Source organism: Macrobrachium nipponense, chromosome 29 (assembly GCF_015104395.2).
Source record: "Macrobrachium nipponense isolate FS-2020 chromosome 29, ASM1510439v2, whole genome shotgun sequence".
NCBI classification, from domain to species: domain Eukaryota; kingdom Metazoa; phylum Arthropoda; class Malacostraca; order Decapoda; family Palaemonidae; genus Macrobrachium; species Macrobrachium nipponense.
The window spans coordinates 812095-833719 of record NC_061092.1 but is presented as its reverse complement, the minus strand read 5'-3'; the positions used below and the strand labels follow the sequence as shown (position 1 = coordinate 833719).

Here is a 21625-nt window from a genome sequence, read left to right as displayed (position 1 = left end):
CCCCACCCAGACTACGGTCATGGTGACAGCAGACGTTTCACCTACAGTAGGAGTTTTGTAACCCTCCTCAGGAAAACATTTTCTCCAGACGGCCATCACTGCAGGTTGATGGCTGTCCATGACTGGCTTCTCCGGCTACTAGTTCCGCTGGCAAGGAGAGCGAGAGCGTCCAGTCTTCATCAGTGTCGGGGACTGTTCCTGGAGGGACCTTTGGGTCCTACCGGACGTAATTCCATGTCATTGAGGAAGGATCTTGCCCATTCCTCCTCGATTTCTACGGGAATCGGGGAGGACCACCACCCGATGACTGTCTGACGAAATTCAGGGGAGTTTTGCCGAGCGCTTAAAATTCTTCAGAATTTCTAGCACTCTCCAAGTGTTTTTGTCTTTGACGTTCTGCAAACACTTGGGTGAGACCACAATCCAGAGTGGACAAGACGAGAATTCCTGATAATTGTTACTACGATAATCGGGAATCTCTCCGAATGCTCGAATTCCTTGGAATTTCTGGCATCTCAAGAGCGTTTTGGTTTTCCTGTAATTTCCAAACACACTGTCGAGACAGACATTCCCCGTAATTGTTATTACGAACTTGTGAGTCTCGCTAAGCCATCAAATTCCTGGAATTTCTAGCGTTCGAAGGAAGTACTACTGCTGAAGGAAGAATATCTCGGGAAGGGCTCGGCCTGGATGGACCTAACAGTCCGTTGCCTCAGTACGCGGTCACCCCCGGGATAGAGAAGAACGGGCAGTAACAGTCAATCCTCCTCTCTTTTTTTCCCTCTACTTCTTGGTTATGCCAGAATGAAACAAGGAAATAGGATGAATTCGGTGGAGTTTTCTCCTCGGAATTCGAACCTGAGAGACTATGTTTTTGGTTCAATCCTAGGATCTTACCAAACATACGTCAATCTGTTCAGGATGGATAGCACCGAGAGTTTGAATGCCTCTCCAGTGCTACTGTTTTGGGAACATCCAGTTCGGCTTGAACTAGTTGTCTTCGGTATCCTGTTATCGCCGTAGAAGTCTTCCTTTGGGAAAACTTCACCTTTGTTCTTTTCATTAGAGAATGAAGGAGGTCTGCTTCCAGTCCTTATTCTTGTTCCTTGAATGGAAGAGAATTTAGGCTGGAGGTCGATGTACAGGAACCTACAAATATAATACGTATATTTCTCTTGTGACATGCTTCTGTTATCAGTTGAATTGTCCGAGTAGTAGGCACATAACTGTAGTTAACTCTACGGGTATGCGATCGAGACCAATAGTATCTTCTCTTAATTGACCTACAACTCGCCTTGCAGACCTCCCAAGAGTTACCGGTTTTGATTTTGAGATACTAGTGGTATTGTTTACAACGACACCACAGCGTTTGCATTCACCGAAAAGGAGGGTTTTCTTCCCTCCTATTTCGGTTAAGATGCAAATGCTGAAGCGTATTTTTCTTGCGCTCGATGGTTCTAGCCAAACGCATTCCTTCATGGAATGGATTACCTGGCAACTCAGGATGACAAGTTAGCAAGAGCTAGCGGTGTACGGCACTGCCAGCCTGCTTGCCTCAGCCAGTACAGGTAGCTCTCCGAGATAGTTCGGTCGGGTATTCTCTCTCCTACTCTGCGATGATTGACTACCAATTCAAATTTCTGCCCGGCAATCACAGACTCAGGTCTCTGGTTGGCTGGAATTCTTGCATACGTGTATGACCGTCTCTCCTGCATCGCCTTTTTTCCGTTGCGAGAATTTTCAGACAGAGATACTCACTAGACTCATTATCATCTTTCTGTTTACCTCACAGTAACAGAAGTCTGTAGCCTAGTCTTCTGCTTCATCGCACCTGCCGTTGCGATGACGCAGAATGATTTCTTCAGACAATCTGAGTTTGTCTTCTAAAATACATCTTGTAATTCGTAGGTGTGCAATTATTCTTTGTTCACCCCGAATTATAGATGAATAATGAAAGACTTCACCTGTTTCCGCCCTGCCAGCTCTGCTTCCAAAGTATAAATAGAAATGTCCTCACTGATCCAGCCCATGAGAAGCGGTTCTTCAGGCAATACATTCCCTGTGTTTTCATTACTGAAAGATGCTCCGCTTTCATTGTAAACTCCGACTTCTCACCGAACAGCAATGAAATAGCGGTTTAGCGTTTTCAGTCCTCTGTAAAACAACAGGGATTAAAGCCGTCTTCACTGGTTGGTGTCATCGACAGGACTTTTTCTACGTTCAGAATCTTGAAAGTTTACTTCTCTCGATTCAACTGTGAAGACATAGGTCCACATTCACCTTAGTCTTTCACTAGCATATAGTATTGTTTCTCCTTAGTTGAGATTCAACTACTATGAGAACTTCTGTCTTGCCATCAGGGACCTCAGTCTCTAGAAGGCAATTTACTATTGTCTGATGGGTGCATGCCTTGAGAGAATCATCATCTCATCTCCCAACATCAGTGGTGAACAAGATAGACAATTTGTATGGTTTCTCGGCATAACCCTTCAAAAGGTGTGTCATGTGACTACATCCGGATGCATGACGGCTCACACTGAGCTCAGTCAGTCAGCAGCTGTTGAAGAGTCTGAGACCGTCATGAGCTACACTGTGGACTTGGTATTGGTTGATCCAAATCAGTCATTACTTTGTCCTATTGGCGTGTTGCTGTACCCATAAAGGATCAACACCCACCACCCACCATGGAGTGTCGTTGTCTTTATCCACTGCGGACTGCCATTGCAGAAGTATCCAATGACACGTCTTTCTCCGAGTGTTACGAGACCGCGAGAGACTTCTCTGCAGTTGGATAGTCCAGTGGATGGGTACATTTCATCACTCCGAAGAATATGTCGGACAAGAAGATAGATAAGGTCTCATTGTGACCATATTTATTTTTTCCTTTGGGCCTGCCCACAGGTCCTTGGAACCTCATTTCCTTGGACCGGTGGTGGATGTTTGCAGGTTGTGTTTGCTTACCCGGCTCCTTCAAGAGGACAAGTTGCATCTCGCTTATGGTGTGCAGTTCTAGAGGTAAGAAGGAAGCGAGAGTGACTGGCCTCTCCACCTTCCCCACCTCATCCTTCCACTCCTCTTCCTTCAGGTTGAGGATAGGACTCGAACTTACTCTGGCTGGTCGGGTGATTGATGCGGTAAGCTTACACATAGCGCTTCCTTTCTATGTTTCTTATCAGAATCATAGAAGCAATCCCACTCCTTCCACTAGCAAGGGGAGGAAGGAGACTGGCAATAATGCAAACCCTTCCCAGAACTTTGCATTAATGCCTCCGACTAATATTCTTCACAGCCCATTTTAGGATGAGTTTCGATTCCTCACTCATTTCGAAAAGGCCCAGATGTCTGACTCTTGATCATGTAGCTCCTATACTCCGATCAAGTTGTCAGAGGCAGGGCACTCCTCCTTGCTCCTACGACCAGGAGGAGTAGCCTAGGTGTGTAGAACTCCAGTCAGTTCTAGAGGCTCACTCTATGGAGGAGTTATGAAGTTCCATTTGACGTCTGTGTGAGAGTTTTCGGTCAGTCTTAAGTCAGTCTTTGGTGAGAGCTGGTGAGAGTTAGTGGTGTCGGATGCAGTTATTTGAAGGATTGGAAATTAGTTGTTTTTTGTGTTTTGTTTTGTTGTATAGTTGCTGTTAAGTTAGTTTTTTTTTTTTTTTTTGCTTAGAGTTGTTGTGCCTGTGCTGTTGTGTTGTTTGTGCAGTGGTCTTTTGTTGTGTTTTGTTGTTATATGTGATTTTTTGTGTTGTTGTTGGTATTTCTGTGACCTCAACCAGCAGGATAGCCCGAAGTATCTGGAGTGTTGGTAAGTACGTGTGTTTTGTGTTGTTTTTGTTTTTGTTTTGTTTTTGTATAGGTGTAGGTCAATTGTCCTGCGTGTATTTGTTGTGTAAAGAAGAAAGTGTGACTGAGGGTGGATTTTGGCAGGTGGATCGTTTAGGTTAATGTGGGGGGGATTTTCCCAGCTTGTTTTTCAGCTTGTGATTCCGCCACAACTCATATTCCTCAAACTAATCAGTGAGTCTTCCTTATGTAAAGGACCAAGGGTTTGTATATTGTGTAAGAACAAATCACAATTTTTTTTAATAAATTGTATTTTTCCTAACTATACATACCTGAGGTCCTTTACATATATGCCCACCTCATGCCACCCTTCAATCTGAACCTGGGCCGAAAGGCTAAGTTGTGTGTTTACATCCGAGCAGGCTGGCCTACCCGCCTGCCACGTGGTAGTTACTGCCTAACCACCTTGTTCAAGAATTCAACGGCAGCAATTCCAGCTACCCTGAAAGTACGCAATTCCTTATGTAAAGGACGTAAGGTTGGTATAGTTAGGAAAAATACAATTCTTTCAAAAATTGTGATTTTATTATGAAAACTTCATTTTTGTATAGGAAAGTACTGAATTTTGTCAGATTTTTCAGTGACAAAAATTGAAATATTTTTTATTTTTTAAATATCTTTTATAGACCAGTGATATGAATAAAAAGTGAGAGGATAACAAGACTTTTTATGGGTTGAAGTGGGTGTACACGTATACTACTGTGTTTTTTCTTCCTTATGTAAATACTATTGCTATAGTACTGTACTGCAGCCTCTTTGAGTGAATTCAAGTGTTTGCATAAAATTAATTCTCTAAAAATTGTATAGCTTGGTATTCAATTAATTTTCTTTAAATGTGACATCAGTGTAATGTGGATATGTTTCAAATAGATGAAAGTCTATTTCTGTTAACTAATTGAAATGTGATTACTTGTAATGTTCCAGCCTCAACAGCAACGCCAAATCCATCCCCAAGTGAGCCTGGAGATGATGTTCCTGTCTCTCCAACAACAGGAAATTCTTTGAGTGAGGACCCTCTCCAGTCATTGCCTGACACACCTCAAATTCCACTTCAGTCACTACCAGAAAAATTTGCAGCTCTCATGCCATCGGACTGTGGTTTACCTTTAGAAATTTTCACAAAGGTTAGTACAACAGTGATAGGTCTTGTACTTTGCCCTTTTGTAATTGATTGTATTATATTCTTGCCCTCTAAAGTGTTTGGCTGTACACAGCATCATTGTTTGTCAAAAATGTACTTTTTCAGTTTTGGATAGTGTCGTGTGTTGTTTTTCATTCATTCATCGTTGCTGAGGTTAGCCAGCAGAGGGGATTTTGTTTTAAGCATCCCTAAATGTATGTCATTATTCTACCTGCATCTGATTTTAGAATTTGCTGTTTATGCCATAGTATAAGTTGCCATTTTCAGCATGAAAAAAATCTCTCAAGAACTGGGGTTGAACTTATAACTGAGCATAAATTTGTTGGGTTGGCCTTCACATAGTTTTATTTTTGAAGTATCCATAAATGTTTGTTGTTATTTGTTCTGTATCAGGCTCTGCTATTTACTATGCCTGATATATGTTGACTAAAATTTTAATCGTGAAAAACTTCACCAACAACTGGAGGCAAAGTTACTGTAAGCATAAATTTGATGTAAATGTTATATAGAAAGAAATAGTCCTTACTACTTACTATACAGTGGCTTTTACAGTGTGTCTTTAGTCTTTGTTTTCTTAACCCTTAAACGCCAAGCCTCTATTTACCAAAGTGTCTGTCGTATGCCGGCAGCGTTCAGGAGTTAGCGCCGAAGCAGAAAAAAAGTTCTTTTCAAAAAATCACAGCATGCTTAGTTTTTAAGATTAAGAGTTCATTTTTGGCTCCTTTTTTTGTCATTGCCTGAAGTTTAGTATGCAACCATCAGAAATGAAAAAAAATATCATCATATATAAATAAGGCAGTCCCCATGTTACGATGGGTTCGGCTCACGACGTTCTGAGGTTAGGGTGCTTTTCAATTATATTCATCAGAAATTATTTCCAGGGTTACGACACCTACAATGCTCATCTGGCAGAAGAAATATGACACCAAAAATGCAAAATAATAAATATTTGAAGGTTTTTTTGATGAAAAATTCAATAAGAATGCAGTTTACATAGTTTTCAATGCACTCAAAGCATTAAAAGTAAGGTTTTCTTAAGATTTTTCATGATGTTTCGGCTTACGGCGATTTTTGGGTTACAACGCGTCTCAAGAATGGAACCGCCATCGTAACCCGGGGACTGCCTGTATGGAATATATAACAGCGCGAAAATAATTCATATATAATTGTATATAAATCGTGCTGTGAGCAAAATGGTTAAAGCTAATGGGTTAATTATTTTTTCGTTGTATTGTACACTAAATTGCAATGATTTTGGTATATAACAAATTGTAAAACGATCAAAGCAACACAGAGAAAATATTACAAAATGATGCATGAATTTGTAACGTGTGGACGTAAAAACTAAGTTTTTCAAAGATTCTCCAAAGAACTAAATATTGTGCTAGAGACTTCCCGTTTGTTGCAAAATGAAGGTAATTGATTGAATATTACTAGACTGTAAGTGTTTTAGCTTACAATTGCTGTTTTCGACCATTTCAGTCGAGTTAAAGTTGACCGAAGGTCGAATTTTTTATTTTCAAACATCTAACTCACCTGGTAGTTATATATATAGCTTACGTCCCCGACGTCACGGCAGAATTTCAAAACTCGCGGCAATCACCGATTGGGTAGTCAGGTGCACCACCTGTGCACCCTCTACCCAGGTATGTAGAACCATTCCAACTATTCCTTAGATCTTCCCTGCCGCCGCTATGGTGACATCGTTGGAACTTCGCTCGCTTAGCCCGTTTTTTTTTTGCAGTTGTTTTTGGTGAAGTACACTTTGGCTTTGGCTTTTGCTTGATTTGGATTTTGGATTTGGATTTTTCTTGACTTATTTGGATATTGTTGGTTTTGACCCTTGCTTTTTTTTATCTCTCTTTTGATAATTCCCAACATGACTGACTCTGCATTGAGTGTGAGAATGTGTGTGAAAAGTTGCAAGACTCGGCTTGCTAAATCTTCTATAGATCCTCATTCTATTTGTACCAAATGTAAAGGTAAAGTTTGTGAGTTGGGTGATAGGTGTAATGAATGTGTGGACTTGCCTGAAACTGAATGGATTGATTATTACCGCTATGTGCGGAAATTAGAGAAGGATAGAATAAGGAGAGCGAAGAGTGCTATGTCTCGCTCATCCAAGGATAGTCAAGGGATAGACAGTTCTCTATCTATCAATGTACCTTTTGATCCTTCGCATGTAGTAGCAGTACCAGATCCAAATACGGAAGCAGGTAAGAGTCCAACATTGAAGGACATGATGACAGCCATTCAAGCCCTTGGACAATGGGTAGAATCCCTTGCAGAGGATAGGGAGAAATTGTGGGCTGATGTGAGAGATATGAAAGTGGCTAGTGATTTAAAAAGTGCAAGTGTAGTGGAGGGTGCGCCCGCTCGGACCTGTCGTGCTCCTAGTCCTAGACCTCTTCCAAGCTCACCAACCCCTGTGAGAAGGAATGTCGACCGACGAAGGGAGGCGAGAGGTTTTAGCTCCCGAGCGGCCGTCCCCTCGAGCGTACCTGTAGACGAACCCCAGGACGCTCACCCTCGCCATTGGAAAGGCGAGGTTAAAGTGTTTTCTTCGTCATCTGACGACGCAGTACCCAGACGGGGCTGGCGTCAGACTTCAAAATCGAGACCCATGAAAAGACAACATCCAGTAGAACAGGACGCCGAGCGTCAAGAACTGCCAGGATGTAGTCATTGGAGCAGCCCAGAGCGCTTCCCTTTCAGCTCCGATATTTGCTCTCCTACCAAGCCAAGACGCAAGATGTCGCACAGGCGGCCGTCGTCTTTGGTAGGAGGCAAGGAAATATCGGAGCGGGGGAGGCCTTTGGTGCCGGCAGCAACTCCGGAACGTTTCTCTTTTGACTCCGATGCTTGCTCTCCTACCAAACTAAGACGCAAGATGTCACACAGGCGGCCGTCGTCTTTGGTAGGAGGAAAGGAAGTATCGGAAGGAGAGAGGCTTTCGGTGCGTGCTGTGACTCCTGATCGCTTCCATTTCGACTCTAATGCTAGCTCCCCTACCAAGCTAAGACGTAAGATGTCACACAGGCAGCCGTCGTCTTTGGTAGGAGGACAGGAAGTATCGGATGAGTGGATGTCTTCAGTTCATGCTCCAGCTCCTCCTGCGGATTTGCGTTCGTCTTCAGGACGTTCGTCTTTCGCCGAACATGATGAAGAGAGAGAGATTGAATTTGCGGCTTCCCCAGTTTGTCCCCAGCAGCAAGAAGCTCTGCAGTATTCCTTACTGCAAGATGTGCAGCAAAAGCTCTCTTCTTTTATGCAGGCTTATCAGCCTACTACAAACAAAGAGGACGCCAAGCAAAGCGTTCATCATAAACTTGGACGAAAGGCTGGACGCCAGGACATCATGCCTCTTAAAACTGGACGCCAGGAAGACAACAGACGTCAATACTCTCATCAATATGACGCAGAGCGTCAAGGTCCTGGACGCCAGGACGCCAGAAGTTGACACCAGGATGCCAAGCGTTGCTGGACGCCAGGACTCCGTACGTCTAAAGGCTGGACGCCGAGCGTCGAGAGGCTGGACGCCAGGACGCCAGGCGTCAAGATGCTGGACACCAAGACTCCAACCATCAAGAAGCTGGACGACAGGACACCGAGCATCGAAAGGCTGGACGCCAGGACGCCGAGCGTCAAGAAGCTGGACACCAGGATGCCAAACATCAAGAGGCTGCACGCCAAGATGCTGAACGTCGAATACTGGATAAACATGACGCCGAATGTCAAGAAGCTCGACTCCAGGAGGCCGAGCGTCATGATTCTCGACGCCAGGACTCTTGCAGGCGACAAGAATTTTCTTTGAAAACACCGACGAAACATGACATAGCGACGCGGTTATGGGTCGATCGGAAGAGGGGAGGGATGACTCTCCCCCTTCTCCTTTTGGTCCTTTAGAAGACGTGTCCAACGATGAAAACCAAATGGACTTACAGCCTTCGTCGGACTTGAAAAGAACAATGAAAGTTTTCTTGGAACTTTTTCCGGAACACTTTTTTCCAGCTGCCCCTCGTTCCCCACCTTCAGAGTTCACTCTAGGGAAGACATCTATAAAGTCCGAGTTCACAAAGATGGTGTTGTCACGTTCTTCGAAGAGAGCATTAAAGATCATGAAGGAATGGATGGACACGAAGAGAGATCAAGGAAAGGCAGTTTTCTCATTTCCTCCGGCCAGATTAGCGTCCAGATCTAGCATCTGGTACAATACTGGAGAAGCTCTCGGTCTGGGAGTTCCTGCTTCTTCTCATGGGGACTTCTCCAGTCTTGTCGACGCTTCTCGCCGGATGGCCATGGGAAAGACAAAGGTTTTTTGGTCTTCCTCTGAGATGGACCACCTCTTCAAAGGGATTTTTAGAGCCTTCGAGGTGTTTAATTTCCTAGACTGGACTCTGGGATCATTGGGGAAGAAATTAGAAGCCTCCAAATCTACCGACACGGAAGAACTAGTTCATCTGATGTCGTGTATAGACAAAGCACTTCGAGACAGATCTAACGAACTTGCTGCTCTTTTCTCGGCGGGAATCTTGAAGAAAAGGGCTCAATTGTGTTCTTTTCTTTTGAATGGGGTCACACCTATTCAGAAAGCGGAATTACTCTTTGCCCCCCTTTCCACTCATCTTTTCCCTCAAGAATTGGATAAGGAAGTCTCTTCTGTCTTAACTCAAAAGGCAACTAAAGATCTTATGACAAAAGCAGCAAGGAAGGTCTTACCATCAAGTTTCAGTGCTCAGAAACTTAAAGAATCTAAACCTCTACATCGAGTTTCTCGGCCCTTTTGAGGTAGATCCCTCAGTAAAGGGAGCACAAGATCGGTGTCAAGAGGTTCTAAGAAAAGAGGCTTCAGACAAGGGCGAAACAAAGTCTGACAACAATCAGACAGCAGTAGGAGCCAGACTTTCCAACTTCTGGCAAGCATGGGAGGAAGGAGGAGCAGATCCCTGGTCGATTCATCTTCTCAAGGAGGGATACAAAATCCCTTTCTTGAAAAAACCCCCCTTAGCAGAAAGACCGATCGATCTGTCAGCGAGATACAGAGAGGAAACCAAGATCCAATCAATACAACAAGAGGTTTCTATGTTGCTTCAGAAGGAGGCAATAGAAAGAGTTCGGAATCTGGAATCCCCAGGGTTTTACAACCGCTTATTCCTGGTTCCCAAGAATTCGGGGGGATGGAGACCAATACTGGACGTGAGTGCCCTGAACGTTTTCGTGAAGAAAACAAAATTCACGATGGAGACAACGAAATCAGTTCTAGCCACAGTCAGACAAGACGACTGGATGGTTTCGTTGGATCTTCAGGATGCTTACTTTCACGTCCCTATCCACCCGAACTCCAGGAAGTATCTTCAGTTCGTTTACAAGGAAGAATCGTACCAATTTCTAGCTCTTTGCTTCGGCTTAAACACCGCCCCTCAAATATTCACGCGGCTGATGAGCAACGTAGCAGGAATGCTACACAAAGATCGTATCAGGGCCTCACTGTATCTGGACGACTGGCTTCTCAGAGCCCACTCCTACAACTGCTGTCTGGAGAATCTTCACAAGACGATTCGGTTATCGAAGGACCTAGGCCTTCTGATAAACCGTCAAAAATCTCAACTGATCCCATCCCAAGAAATCTTGTATCTGGGTATGAGGATTCAGAGTCAGGTTTTTCGGGCTTTTCCGTTCGAATTGAGAACGAAACAAGCCTTAGAAAAGTTGCAAAAATTCCTAAGGAAACAGAAGTGCTCCACGAGGGAATGGATGAGTCTGCTGGGGACCCTTTCCTCGCTGGAACAGTTTGTCTCCTTAGGAAGACTGAACCTTCGTCCTCTTCAATTCCACCTCAATCGGCATTGGGACAAGAGAAAGACACCAGAGGCAAAGTGTATTCCAGTTTCGGACTCCATGAAAGACTGTCAACGGTGGTGGAACGACCCCGTCAAGCTTCAGGAAGGCCTTTCCCTAAAACAGAGGAACCCAGACCTAGTGTTTTCCGACGCCTCGGACTCGGGATGGGGAGCAACACTGGGAAAGCTGGAGGTCTCGGGCTCCTGGAACAACGAACAGGAAAATTTTCATATCAATCAGAAAGAACTGACTGCAGTTTTTCTGGCTCTCAAGGAGTTCAGAAGTGCAGTGCATAACAAAGTGGTGCAGGTCAACTCCGACAGCACGACGGCGTTGGCCTACATCAACAAACAAGGCGGAACCCACTCCGAGTCCCTTTACAAGACGTCAAGAGAGCTTCTTCTCTGGACGAAACAGAAAAGCGTGACATTATTAACTCGCTTCATTCAAGGGGAGAAGAATGTAAGGGCAGACATCCTGAGCAGGAAACATCAAGTCTTGGCGACAGAGTGGACTCTCCATCAGGAAGTCTGCAAGAACCTGTGGCGAACCTGGGGTCGCCCATGCATAGACCTCTTCGCCACAGCACAAACGAAGAGGATGGGGACTTACTGCTCTACAATCCCAGATCCCGAGGCAATCCACATAGATGCGTTCCTCATGAATTGGGATCATCTACATGTGTACGCCTTCCGCCATTCAAAGTGGTACACAAACTGATGCAAAAGTTCGTGTCTCACGAAGGCACCAGGATGACTCTAGTAGTTCCCTTCTGGCCGACAAGAGAGTGGTTCACAGAGGTACTGGAATGGATGGTGGACACCCCCAGAAGCCTTCCGTTAAGAGTAGATCTACTCAAACAGCCCCACTTGGAAAGGTATCACTAAAACCTCCAAGCTCTTCAACTAACTGCCTTCAGACTATCGAAAAACTCACAAGAGCTAGAGGATTTTCGAAGGAGGCAGCTAGAGCCATTGCAAGAGCAAGGAGGTCTTCCACCATTATGGTATACCAATCCAAGTGGGAGACTTTTAGAGGATGGTGCAGGGACAACTCCGTTTCCTCTTCCAGTACCTCTGTGACTCGGATAGCAGATTTTCTGCTATACCTTAAGAAGAGGCGTAACTTTTCAGCTTCTACCATTAAGGGTTATAGAAGCATGCTAGCAGCGGTCTTCAGGCATAGGAACCTGAATCTATTGGATGATAAGGATCTACAAGACCTTCTTAGATCCTTCGAGACCACTAAAGAAAAACTACAATCTTCACCAGCTTGGAATTTGGATGTAGTTCTGAAGTTTCTCATGAGTGATAGGTTTGAACCTTTACAGGAATCATCATTGAAGGACCTCACCATGAAAACTCTCTTCTTGATAAGTCTAGCAACAGCAAAAAGAGTCAGTGAAATCCAGGCCTTTAGCAAAGCTGTAGGTTTCAGACAGGGCAAGACTATCTGCTCTCTGCAGCTAGGATTCCTGGCGAAGAACGAACGCCCTTCTCAGCCCTGGCCCAAATCGTTCGAAATTCCAAACCTGTTGGATCTCACAGGTGAGGAAGCAGAAAGAGTTCTTTGTCCGGTAAGGGCCTTGAGGCATTACCTGGAAAGAACGGAAAAATTACGTGGCAATTCAGAGGGGCTTTGGTGCTCTGTCAAAAAGCCCTCTCTGCAAATGTCAAAGAATGCGTTATCCTTTTTTATAAGACAATTAATTAGGGAGGCACATTCAGCAATTAATGAAGCGGATCTCAAGCTACTAAAAGTTAAAACTCACGAGGTTAGGGCCGTAGCAACCTCGGTAGCTTTTAAACAAAATAGATCCCTTCAGAATATCCTGGACGCAACCTTCTAGAGAAGCAAGTCGGTATTTGCGTCGCACTATCTTACTCAAGTGCAGACTTTGTATGATGACTGCTACACACTGGGTCCGTTTGTAGCAGCTCATTCAGTAATAGGAGAAGGAACTACTCCTTGAAAAACCACATATACCAATACTCTGTTCTTACCTTGGGACTATTGAAATTTTTTATGGTTGTTTGTGGAGACTGGACGCAGTCTTCCGCAATCATTGATCCCTAGTCAGGTGGTCAACTTGTTCTTTGGTAGCGCCCAGAACAAGGGTATTGTAGGGAGTCTAGTCACATAGAGGTTTGACCGGTTGACAGTCTCCAAGAGGTCTTCAGCCCCCTGAGAGGATCGCTGGATCTCATAAGGAAAGCAGACATAATGAATCAGGATATCATTGAAGTCAACTTCCTTAACAGGTACGAACCCGTAAGTTTGTTTTGATTAACTCTTATGTCAGTTCCAACGATGATAGCTGTCTCTGACCCTCCACCAAAGGTGTCAATCAGCTATATATATAACTACCAGGTGAGTTAGATGTTTGAAAATGTTATTTTCATGATAAAATAAATTTTCATACAATCAACTTACCTGTCAGATATATACATAGCTAAGACTCCGTCGTCCCCGACAGAAATTCAAATTTCGCGCCACTCGCTACAGGTAGGTCAGGTGATCTACCGGCCTGCCCTGGGCGGCAGGACTAGGAACCATCCCCGTTTTCTATCATATTTTCTCTGTCGCCGGTGGTATCAACATTGTTGCTATTACCTCCTGACTTAGATTCATATTTCATCCTTTTGATCATCGTTTCTCGGCTTTTTGGTGACGTATCTGGATCGTGTTTTGGCATTCGCTACTGTGGACTGTTTTTGGAATAACTCTTTTGGATTTTTCTCAGTATGTCTGATTCAAATGTGAGTGTGAGAATGTGTGTGAATGTAGGCTGCAGGGTGAGGATACCGAAAGCTTCGGTTGATCCTCACACTGTATGCCGTAAATGTAGGGGGTTTCAGTGTTCTGCTAATAATACTTGTAAGGAATGCGAGGGATTAAATGCAGAAGAGTGGAAGACTTTGACTTCTTATTTGAAGAAGTTAGAGAGGGATAGGGTTAGACGTCTGAAAGGTGTGAGTTCAAGGCCTATTGAGCCTTTCACGGATAATTCTAATCCTACTGATGTAGATTCTCCCTATGTATCTCATTCTCAAAGTGCTCTTTCGGATTCGGCCTCGGAAATCGCCAATCTGAAAGCTACAATTAGAGACATGAAGTCCAAGATGGCTGACTTCCAAGGTAAGGCTAGTGAAAGTGAGCATTACAGTGAAGTGAGTTCTCCCAGTGTTGTGGAGGGGGCGTTTGATCGTCCCTGCGACGCTCCCAGGCCTAGACCTCTTCCAAGCTCCCATGCCCAGAGGAGAAGAAGGAAAGTCGAAAGCCTTAAGGAGGTCGTGGGGAATCCCCAACGGTCAGACGTCCCTTCAGCTAGCTCTGCTTCGTGGCAGGCGGCTCAAGGGCGCTATAGAAAAAGCGTCCTTCGTGAGTGTTTCTCGTCCTCTCCCTCTCCCTCACCTAAACGAGGGTGGAAGGAGTCGAACTTGTCGAGACCGCTGAAGCGTCATATGAAAGAACCTGAAATAGATTCTAGCCCAGAGCGCTTCTCAGATGACGCTCCTTCTTCTATTAAGAAAGCGAAGGTGGCGTCAGCATCACCTGACGTGTACGCAGAAGTACCCTTTCCTTCTTCTCCCCCGAGTGATGACGAAGGCGTCATGCAGTGGACGTGGGAGAACAAGCGTAAGGAGGATAATTATGGCAGTTCAAGAGCAACTGTCCTCTCTAGTTGAGAGTTTTAGCGCCTCGTCGGAAGGACGTGACGCTTCCAATTAAGAAGTCTCGTCCTCTCTCACCTGCTCAACGAGAAGCGTCATGCAGACGTGAAGCTGCTAAACGTCTTACAGAAGCTTCGAGTTCGAGAACGAGAACGGTGGCTTACGAAAGTTTCGTAACACCAGAGAGACGTAAGACGTCTTTTAGACGTGAAGCGTCATTGAAATCGGATCATAGACGTGACGCTCCGACCAATATTGTGACGCCAAGTAGGACGCCTTTGGAGAGCGGAGTCTTTCCAGGCGCGAAGCGTCATCAAGGACGGTCAGCAGACAAGTGAGCGAGAGACGTCAGCCAGGACGCTTGGCGAACGGGAAGCGTCATACAAGCGGGAAGCGTCTTCTAATTTTCAAGAGAAGCCTGAGCTTGTGGCGCCTTCCAAAACTATTAAAGCGGGAAAGAGGAAAGATTTTCATTCCCTTAGCCCCTCTCCTATTAGGAGTTTGTCTCCTCCAGAAGAGGAACGTACGGAAAGGAGAGCGGAGACTCGTGTAGATCCCGAGTTGGAAGAAAACTCGGATGATGATGAATATCAGGGAAGAGAAGGACTGTCGAACTATAAGGTTTTGACTACCTTGCTTCTTGAGGAGTATGGAGACGAGTTGACTCCTGCCACTCCTCCTTCTCCGCGCTCTCTCTTTTCCAGTGCTAAGACGAAGAAGCCTTCGTCTTTTCTCAAAATGAAGCCCACCATTTCGATGAAGAGGGCCTTACAATCCTTAGACTCATGGATGAAGTCTAAGAAAGACTTAGTGAGAACAGTCTTCTGTATGCCTCCAGCAAGATTAGCTGGGAAAAGAGGCATTTGGTATCAGACGGGAGAGAATATGGGTATTGCTCTCCCTTCTACATCGGAAGCAGATTTTTCGACCTTAGTTGACGCTTCACGTCGACAAGGTCTCAATTCGGCACGAATTACGTGGGGAATTTCTGAACTGGACCATCTCCTCAAGGGACTCTTTCATGTATTGGAAGTCTTCAACTTCTTAGATTGGTCCCTTGGGGTGATGTCCAAGAAAGCCCATGATTCGGAAGGAATCGAACCTGAAGCCCTGTTATGCATATTGTCTTGTATTGACAAAGCGGTACAGGATGGATCTTTTGAAATCTCCTCATTATTTGGAGCAGGTCTTCTAAAGAAAAGGACTGTATATGGCGCCTTCTTAACCAAGGCAGTCTCACACGCTCAGAGGGCAGCTCTACTGTATTCGCCATCTAATACGACTTTTTGTTCCCTTCTCAGTTAGTGAAGGACATTGAGCATTCTTTAACTGAGAAGGCGACTCAGGATCTTCTGACGCAGTCAGCAAGAAAGAAGAAACCTGTTTCTGCTTCGGACAAGAAAGGACCTAGTACATCTGTTCAGCCCTTTCGAGGTGGTCCGACCTCCAGACCTCCCGCAAGAAGGAAGGCTCCAGAGAAGAGGGTAGGTCTGCCTTTCGTCCCTTTAAAAAGGGAAAAATGAAGCTTCTCTCTCCAAGCACCAGTAGGTGCAGGCTCCTGGGATTTGTGGAAGCCTGGACACTGATAAACGCAGACGCGTCTTCATTGGCTATCATAAGGAAGGGATATCGTATCCCTTTCCTGAACACTCCTCCCCTAACGTCAATACCAAGGGAACTATCAGCCAAGTACAAGGATCCTGTGCTGAGGGATACTCTTCGATCGATGGTGGAACAAATGTGGGACAAGAGAGCGATAGAACTAGTACTGGATCAAAACTCCCCGGGGTTTTACAATCGCCTTTTTCTGGTGGCGAAAGCCTCGGGAGGCTGGAGACCAGTACTGGACGTCAGCTCTCTGAACAAATTTGTTCAGAAGGAGAAGTTCTCCATGGAGACTTCTGCTTCAGTCCTAGCGTCATTACGACAAGGAGATTGGATGGTGTCTCTAGATCTCCAGGACGCCTACTTTCACGTCCCGATCCACCCTTCATCGAAGAAGTACCTCCGTTTCATGACGGGGGGGAAGGATCTTTCAGTTCAGAGCCTTGTGTTTCGGCCTGTCCACAGCTCCTCAGGTCTTCACAAACCTGATGAAGAATGTGGCCAAGGTTTCTTCACCTCAAAGGAGTAAATATCCTCTCTGTATCTGGACGACTGGCTCATCAGGGCCAGATCAGAGAGACAGTGCTTGGAGGACCTAAAGTTAACGCTAGATTTGATCAAGCGTTGGGATTGCTCGTGAACCTCGAGAAGTCTCAGCTGATCCCCAGACAGGACCTAGTCTATCTGGGGATTCGGATGGATTCTCGGGGTTTTCGAGTATTTCCTTCGCAAGAGAGAATCGCAAAAGGGGTTTGCGGATAGTCTCTCTTCTTAGGGAAGGAACATACGTCGGCGAGGGAATGGTTGAGAGCCTTCTAGGGACCCTTTCCTCGCTAGAACAGTTCTTCCCACTAGGAAGACTGCATTTACGTCCGCTTCAATTCTTCCTCAAGAAGTCTTGGAGCTGGAAAACCGGACAGCTTTCGGACGTTTTTCCCATTCCAGTGGAGATAAAATCGCACCTGGAGTGGTGGTTGCCCCCTCTGCAAGAGAACAAAGGGATCTCTCTAAAAACACAGAACCCAGACCTAGTGTTGTACTCCGACGCATCGGAGAAAGGTTGGGGAGCGACATTAGGCTCAGAAGAGGTGTCAGGCACCTGGGAACCAGCACAGGTGACTTGGCACATAAACAGCAAAGAGCTCTTTGCCGTGCATCTGGCTTTGAAGAGTCTAGAACCTCTGGTGTCGAACAAAGTAGTGCAAGTAAACGTGGACAACACCACCGCACTTGCCTACATTCGGAAACAGGGGGGGACTCACTCCTCGTTCCTTTACGAACTGACGAGAGACCTATTGCTTTGGACGTCCCACAGAGGAACATCTCCCTGCTGACAAGGTTCGTACAGGGAGTAAAGAATGTGAGGGCGGACAGACTCAGCAGGAGGAACCAGGTCCTTCATACAGAGTGGACCCTACACGAGGAAGTGTGTCTCGATCTCTGGTCTCTGTGGGGGACTCCTCATGTGGATCTCTTCGCAACATTCATTTCCAAAAGGCTGCCAGTCTTTTGCTCGGTCGTGGAAGATCCAAGAGCACTTATGGTAGACGCCTTCCAGCTAAATTGGTCTCGAGTAGACGTATATGCTTTTCCCCCATTCAAAATCCTGGGATTAGTAATGAAAAAGTTTGTGGCGTCAAAGGAGACGAGGATGACGTTAATAGCCCCCTTTTGGCCGGCCCAGGATTGGTCACGGAGGTGGTAGAGTGGATCGTAGACTTTCCCAAGATCCCTACCAAGAAGGACGGATCTTCTCAGACAACCACACTTCAAGAGGTACCATCAAAACCTCCCCGCTCTCGCTCTGACTGCCTTTCGACTATCGAAAGACTTGTCAGAGCGAGAGGCTTTTTCTCGCGAAGTGGCAAGCGCGATCGCGAGAGCACGCAGAACCTCCACTACGAAAGTATACCAATCGAAGTGGGAGGTATTTAGAAGGTGATGTAGATCCAAGAAGTTGTCCTCCTCCACTACCTCTATAGCGGAAATTGCTGATTTCCTGCTATTCCTGAGAGAAAAATCTCATCTAGCCGTATCCACAATAAAGGGATACAGAAGTATGCTCTCGGCTGTATTCAGAAATAGAGGATTGGATCTGGCAGATAATAAAGATCTCCACGATCTCATAAGGTCTTTTGAGACTTCAAAGTCTAAGGAACCAGTACCTCCGAACTGGAACTTAGACGTAGTCCTCAAGTTTCTGTCATCCCCCCCCGTGGAAACGATTCGACCTCCTCATCTGGCATCGTTTAGAGACATCACCAGAAAATGCCTATTCCTATTATCTTTAGCTACGGCAAAGAGAATTAGTGAATTACATGCTCTGCAGGATAAAGTAGGATTCAAGGGAGACTCAGCTATTTGCTCGTTTAAGACCCTGTTTTAGCGAAAAACGAGAATCCCACGAATCCCTGGCCTAAGTCATTCGAAGTCAAAGGCATGTCGAGTCTCGTAGGCAGAGAAGCAGAGAGGTCTCTATGCCCTGTTAGAGCTCTGAAGTTCTACCTTCAGAGAAAGCATCAGATGGGAGGCTCTAGACAAGGTCTTTGGTGCGCGGTAAAAGACCCCACAAGAACTGATGTCCAAGAATGCGCTGGCATTCTTTGTAAGAAACGTCATTACAGACGCTCATAAGGTCTGTCCTGACGAACAGTTACAACTGTTGAGAGTAAAAGCTCATGAAGTGAGAGCTGTAGCGACGTCTCTCTCGTTTCATAAGAATATGTCGCCTTAAACACATCATTGATACGAACATTTTGGAGATGCAACTCATATTTTGCATCTCATTACTTGAAAGACGTTCGTGTGACATATGAGAAGTGTTTTTCTCTAGGTCCCTTCGTATCGGCGGATACGATTCTGGGTACGGGAGCCGACACCAATCCTTAAATGTATATACTTTTCTTCTTTTTGGATATGATCTGGAGTCTCTTCGAACAATGGAGGACTTGGTTTAGCACAGGCGGCCGTCTATGTTGTTCAGTAAGAGAATCTTGTCATATCCAATTAGATGAGTATAATTTTTTTTTTGAAAATTATGTATGTGTGCGTAGTGGTTTTGAGTTACAGTTGTTGTGACGAGTTCGGGGATAACTCGGAACAATCCTTAGTTCTAACATATGGTTAGGATCAGGTGGTCGGATTGGGTTGTGTGCTCCTTCATAAGGTGTATTGTCATATAAGTGGATCAGCACCCATTGACAAAGTCCTTTTAGGCTCTGCCGAGTAAGCGGATAAGACCCCATCGGCAGACCCACAAGAACTCTTGGCCATAGATCATATATCTCGCTAAAGTTTCTTGAGGTGATGCAGACTACTGGGCAAACACCCACGAAGTCTACCACCTATCAGGTAGGAACCAAGGTTTTATTTATACCTACAACATATGTTGTTTACCTGTCTATTCCATATAGAAGCTGTCTCTTACCCTCCACCGAAGGGTGCCAATCAGCTATGTATATATCTGACAGGTAAGTTGATTGTATGAAAATGATATTGTTATGTTACAATAAAGTTTCATACATACTTACCTGGCAGATATATACAATTAAAGGCCCACCCAGCCTCCCCGCAGGAGACAGGTGGAAGAGAGAAAATATGATAGAAAACGGGGATGGTTCCTAGTCCTGCCGCCCAGGGCAGGCCGGTAGATCACCTGACCTACCTGTAGCGAGTGGCGCGAAATTTGAATTTCTGTCGGGGACGACGGAGTCTTAGCTATGTATATATCTGCCAGGTAAGTATGTATGAAACTTTATTGTAACATAACAATATCATTTTTGAACATACTCACCTGGTAGTTATATATAATTAAATTCCCACCCTCCTCCCCTCTAGAGACTATGGGCATGGAAGATCTGAGGAATAGTTGGAATGGTTCTACGTACCTGGGTAGAGGGCGTACAGGTGGTGCACCTGACTACCCAATCGGTGATTGCCGCGAGTTTTGAAATTCTGCCGTGACGTCGGGGACGTAAGCTATATATATAACTACCAGGTGAGTATGTTCAAAAATTTATTTTATCATGAAAATAACATATTTATTGTGATTTATATGAAAATATTTCAAAACTGATAAAAGCTACAACCATGAGTTATTTTTTGTTGTGGTCTACATGAAATTGCACACATTTTCATGCATAACACTTTATGTAATGCCCAATAGAAAACAGTGCGAAAATTACGACAAGGTGACTAAAGAAATTCTGAGATTTTCAGCAGTTACCGTGCGTGGGGGTAGGGAAAAAGTTTTTTTCAAAAATTCACCATAAATCGAAATATTGTGCTAAAGACTTCCCGTTTTTTGTGAAATGAAGGTAAATGATTGAATGTTACTAGAATGTAAGAGTTTTAGCTTACAATTGCATTTTTCTACCATTTCAGTCAAGTCAAATTTGACCGTAGGTTTAAATTTTGACACATCGTGATTTATATGAAAATATTTCAAAACTGATAAAAGCTACTACCATAAGTTATTTTTTGTTGTATTTTACATGAAATTGCACACATTTTCATGTATAACACTTTATGTAACGCCTACTAGAAAACGTTGCAAAAATTACAACAAGGTGGCTAAAGAAATTCTGAGTTTTTCACCAGAGTTACCGCGTGTGGAGGTAAGGAAAAAGTTTTTTTCAAAAATTCACTATAAATCAAAATATTGTGCTAGAGACTTCCCGTTTGTTGCAAAATGAAGGTAAATGATTGAATTTTACTAGAATATAAGAGTTTTAGCTTACAATTGCGTTTTTTGACTATTTTGGTCGAGTCAAAGTTGACTGAAGGTTGAAATTTTGGCACATCTTGATTTATATGAAGATATTTTAAAACTGATAAAAGCTACAACCATGAGTTATTGTTTGTTGTATTCCATATGAAATTGCGCACATTTTCATATATAAAGCTTTATGTAACGTCTAATATAAAACGGTGTAAACATTACGACAAAGTGACGGAAGAATTTCTGAGATTTTTGGCCGAGTTACCGTGCGCAGACGTAAGGAAAAAGTTTTTGTTCCGACACGTAATACAAACCCTCGGTCCTTTACATAGGCGAAAATACTTGCAGCGCCAGCTGGACCGGTCGTAAGCTTTCTAACAAGGTAGTTCGGTACTAACTGCTTGACCGATGGACGGGAGTCGCTTCCAACTGGAGGGTAAACATTCACTTTGCTTTCGGTCGCTATCGGATGAGGACGTGTTGTTCACCTCTCCACCCGCCATCGTTGTGAGCCTTCTCACCTTCGATACGAAGACTAGTACCTTGTATTCACTTTTTCTCTGACTTGTAGTACTTGTAGCATTCATCTTGCGTAAGTACTTGCTAATTTTGTTTTTTCATTGTGTTTGTGGTTTGCATCGTGTCAAGGAACATGCAAGCCCATGAGACTGAGAAGTCCCCCTGCCCCCCAACCAACTGGAGAGTATGCCCTGGTGTGGAGGGCTGTCATTGTGGGGCCTTTAGGTCCACCGAACAAGTGTACCCCATTTATTGTGTACTCTGTGCCGAAGGCATGAGTGC

At 44.7% G+C, this 21625-nt stretch overlaps 1 protein-coding gene across 2 annotated transcripts in view; it reads left to right on the top strand.

The window, feature by feature from the left end:
- Positions 1-21625, top strand: part of LOC135206034 (late secretory pathway protein AVL9 homolog) — a 188632-nt gene that overhangs the window by 50501 nt on the left and 116506 nt on the right. For both annotated transcript variants that reach the window (XM_064237207.1, XM_064237208.1), the window contains exon 4: positions 4768-4967. In XM_064237207.1, coding sequence (XP_064093277.1) covers positions 4768-4967 — 200 coding nt within the window. The remainder of the gene's footprint in view (positions 1-4767; positions 4968-21625) is intronic.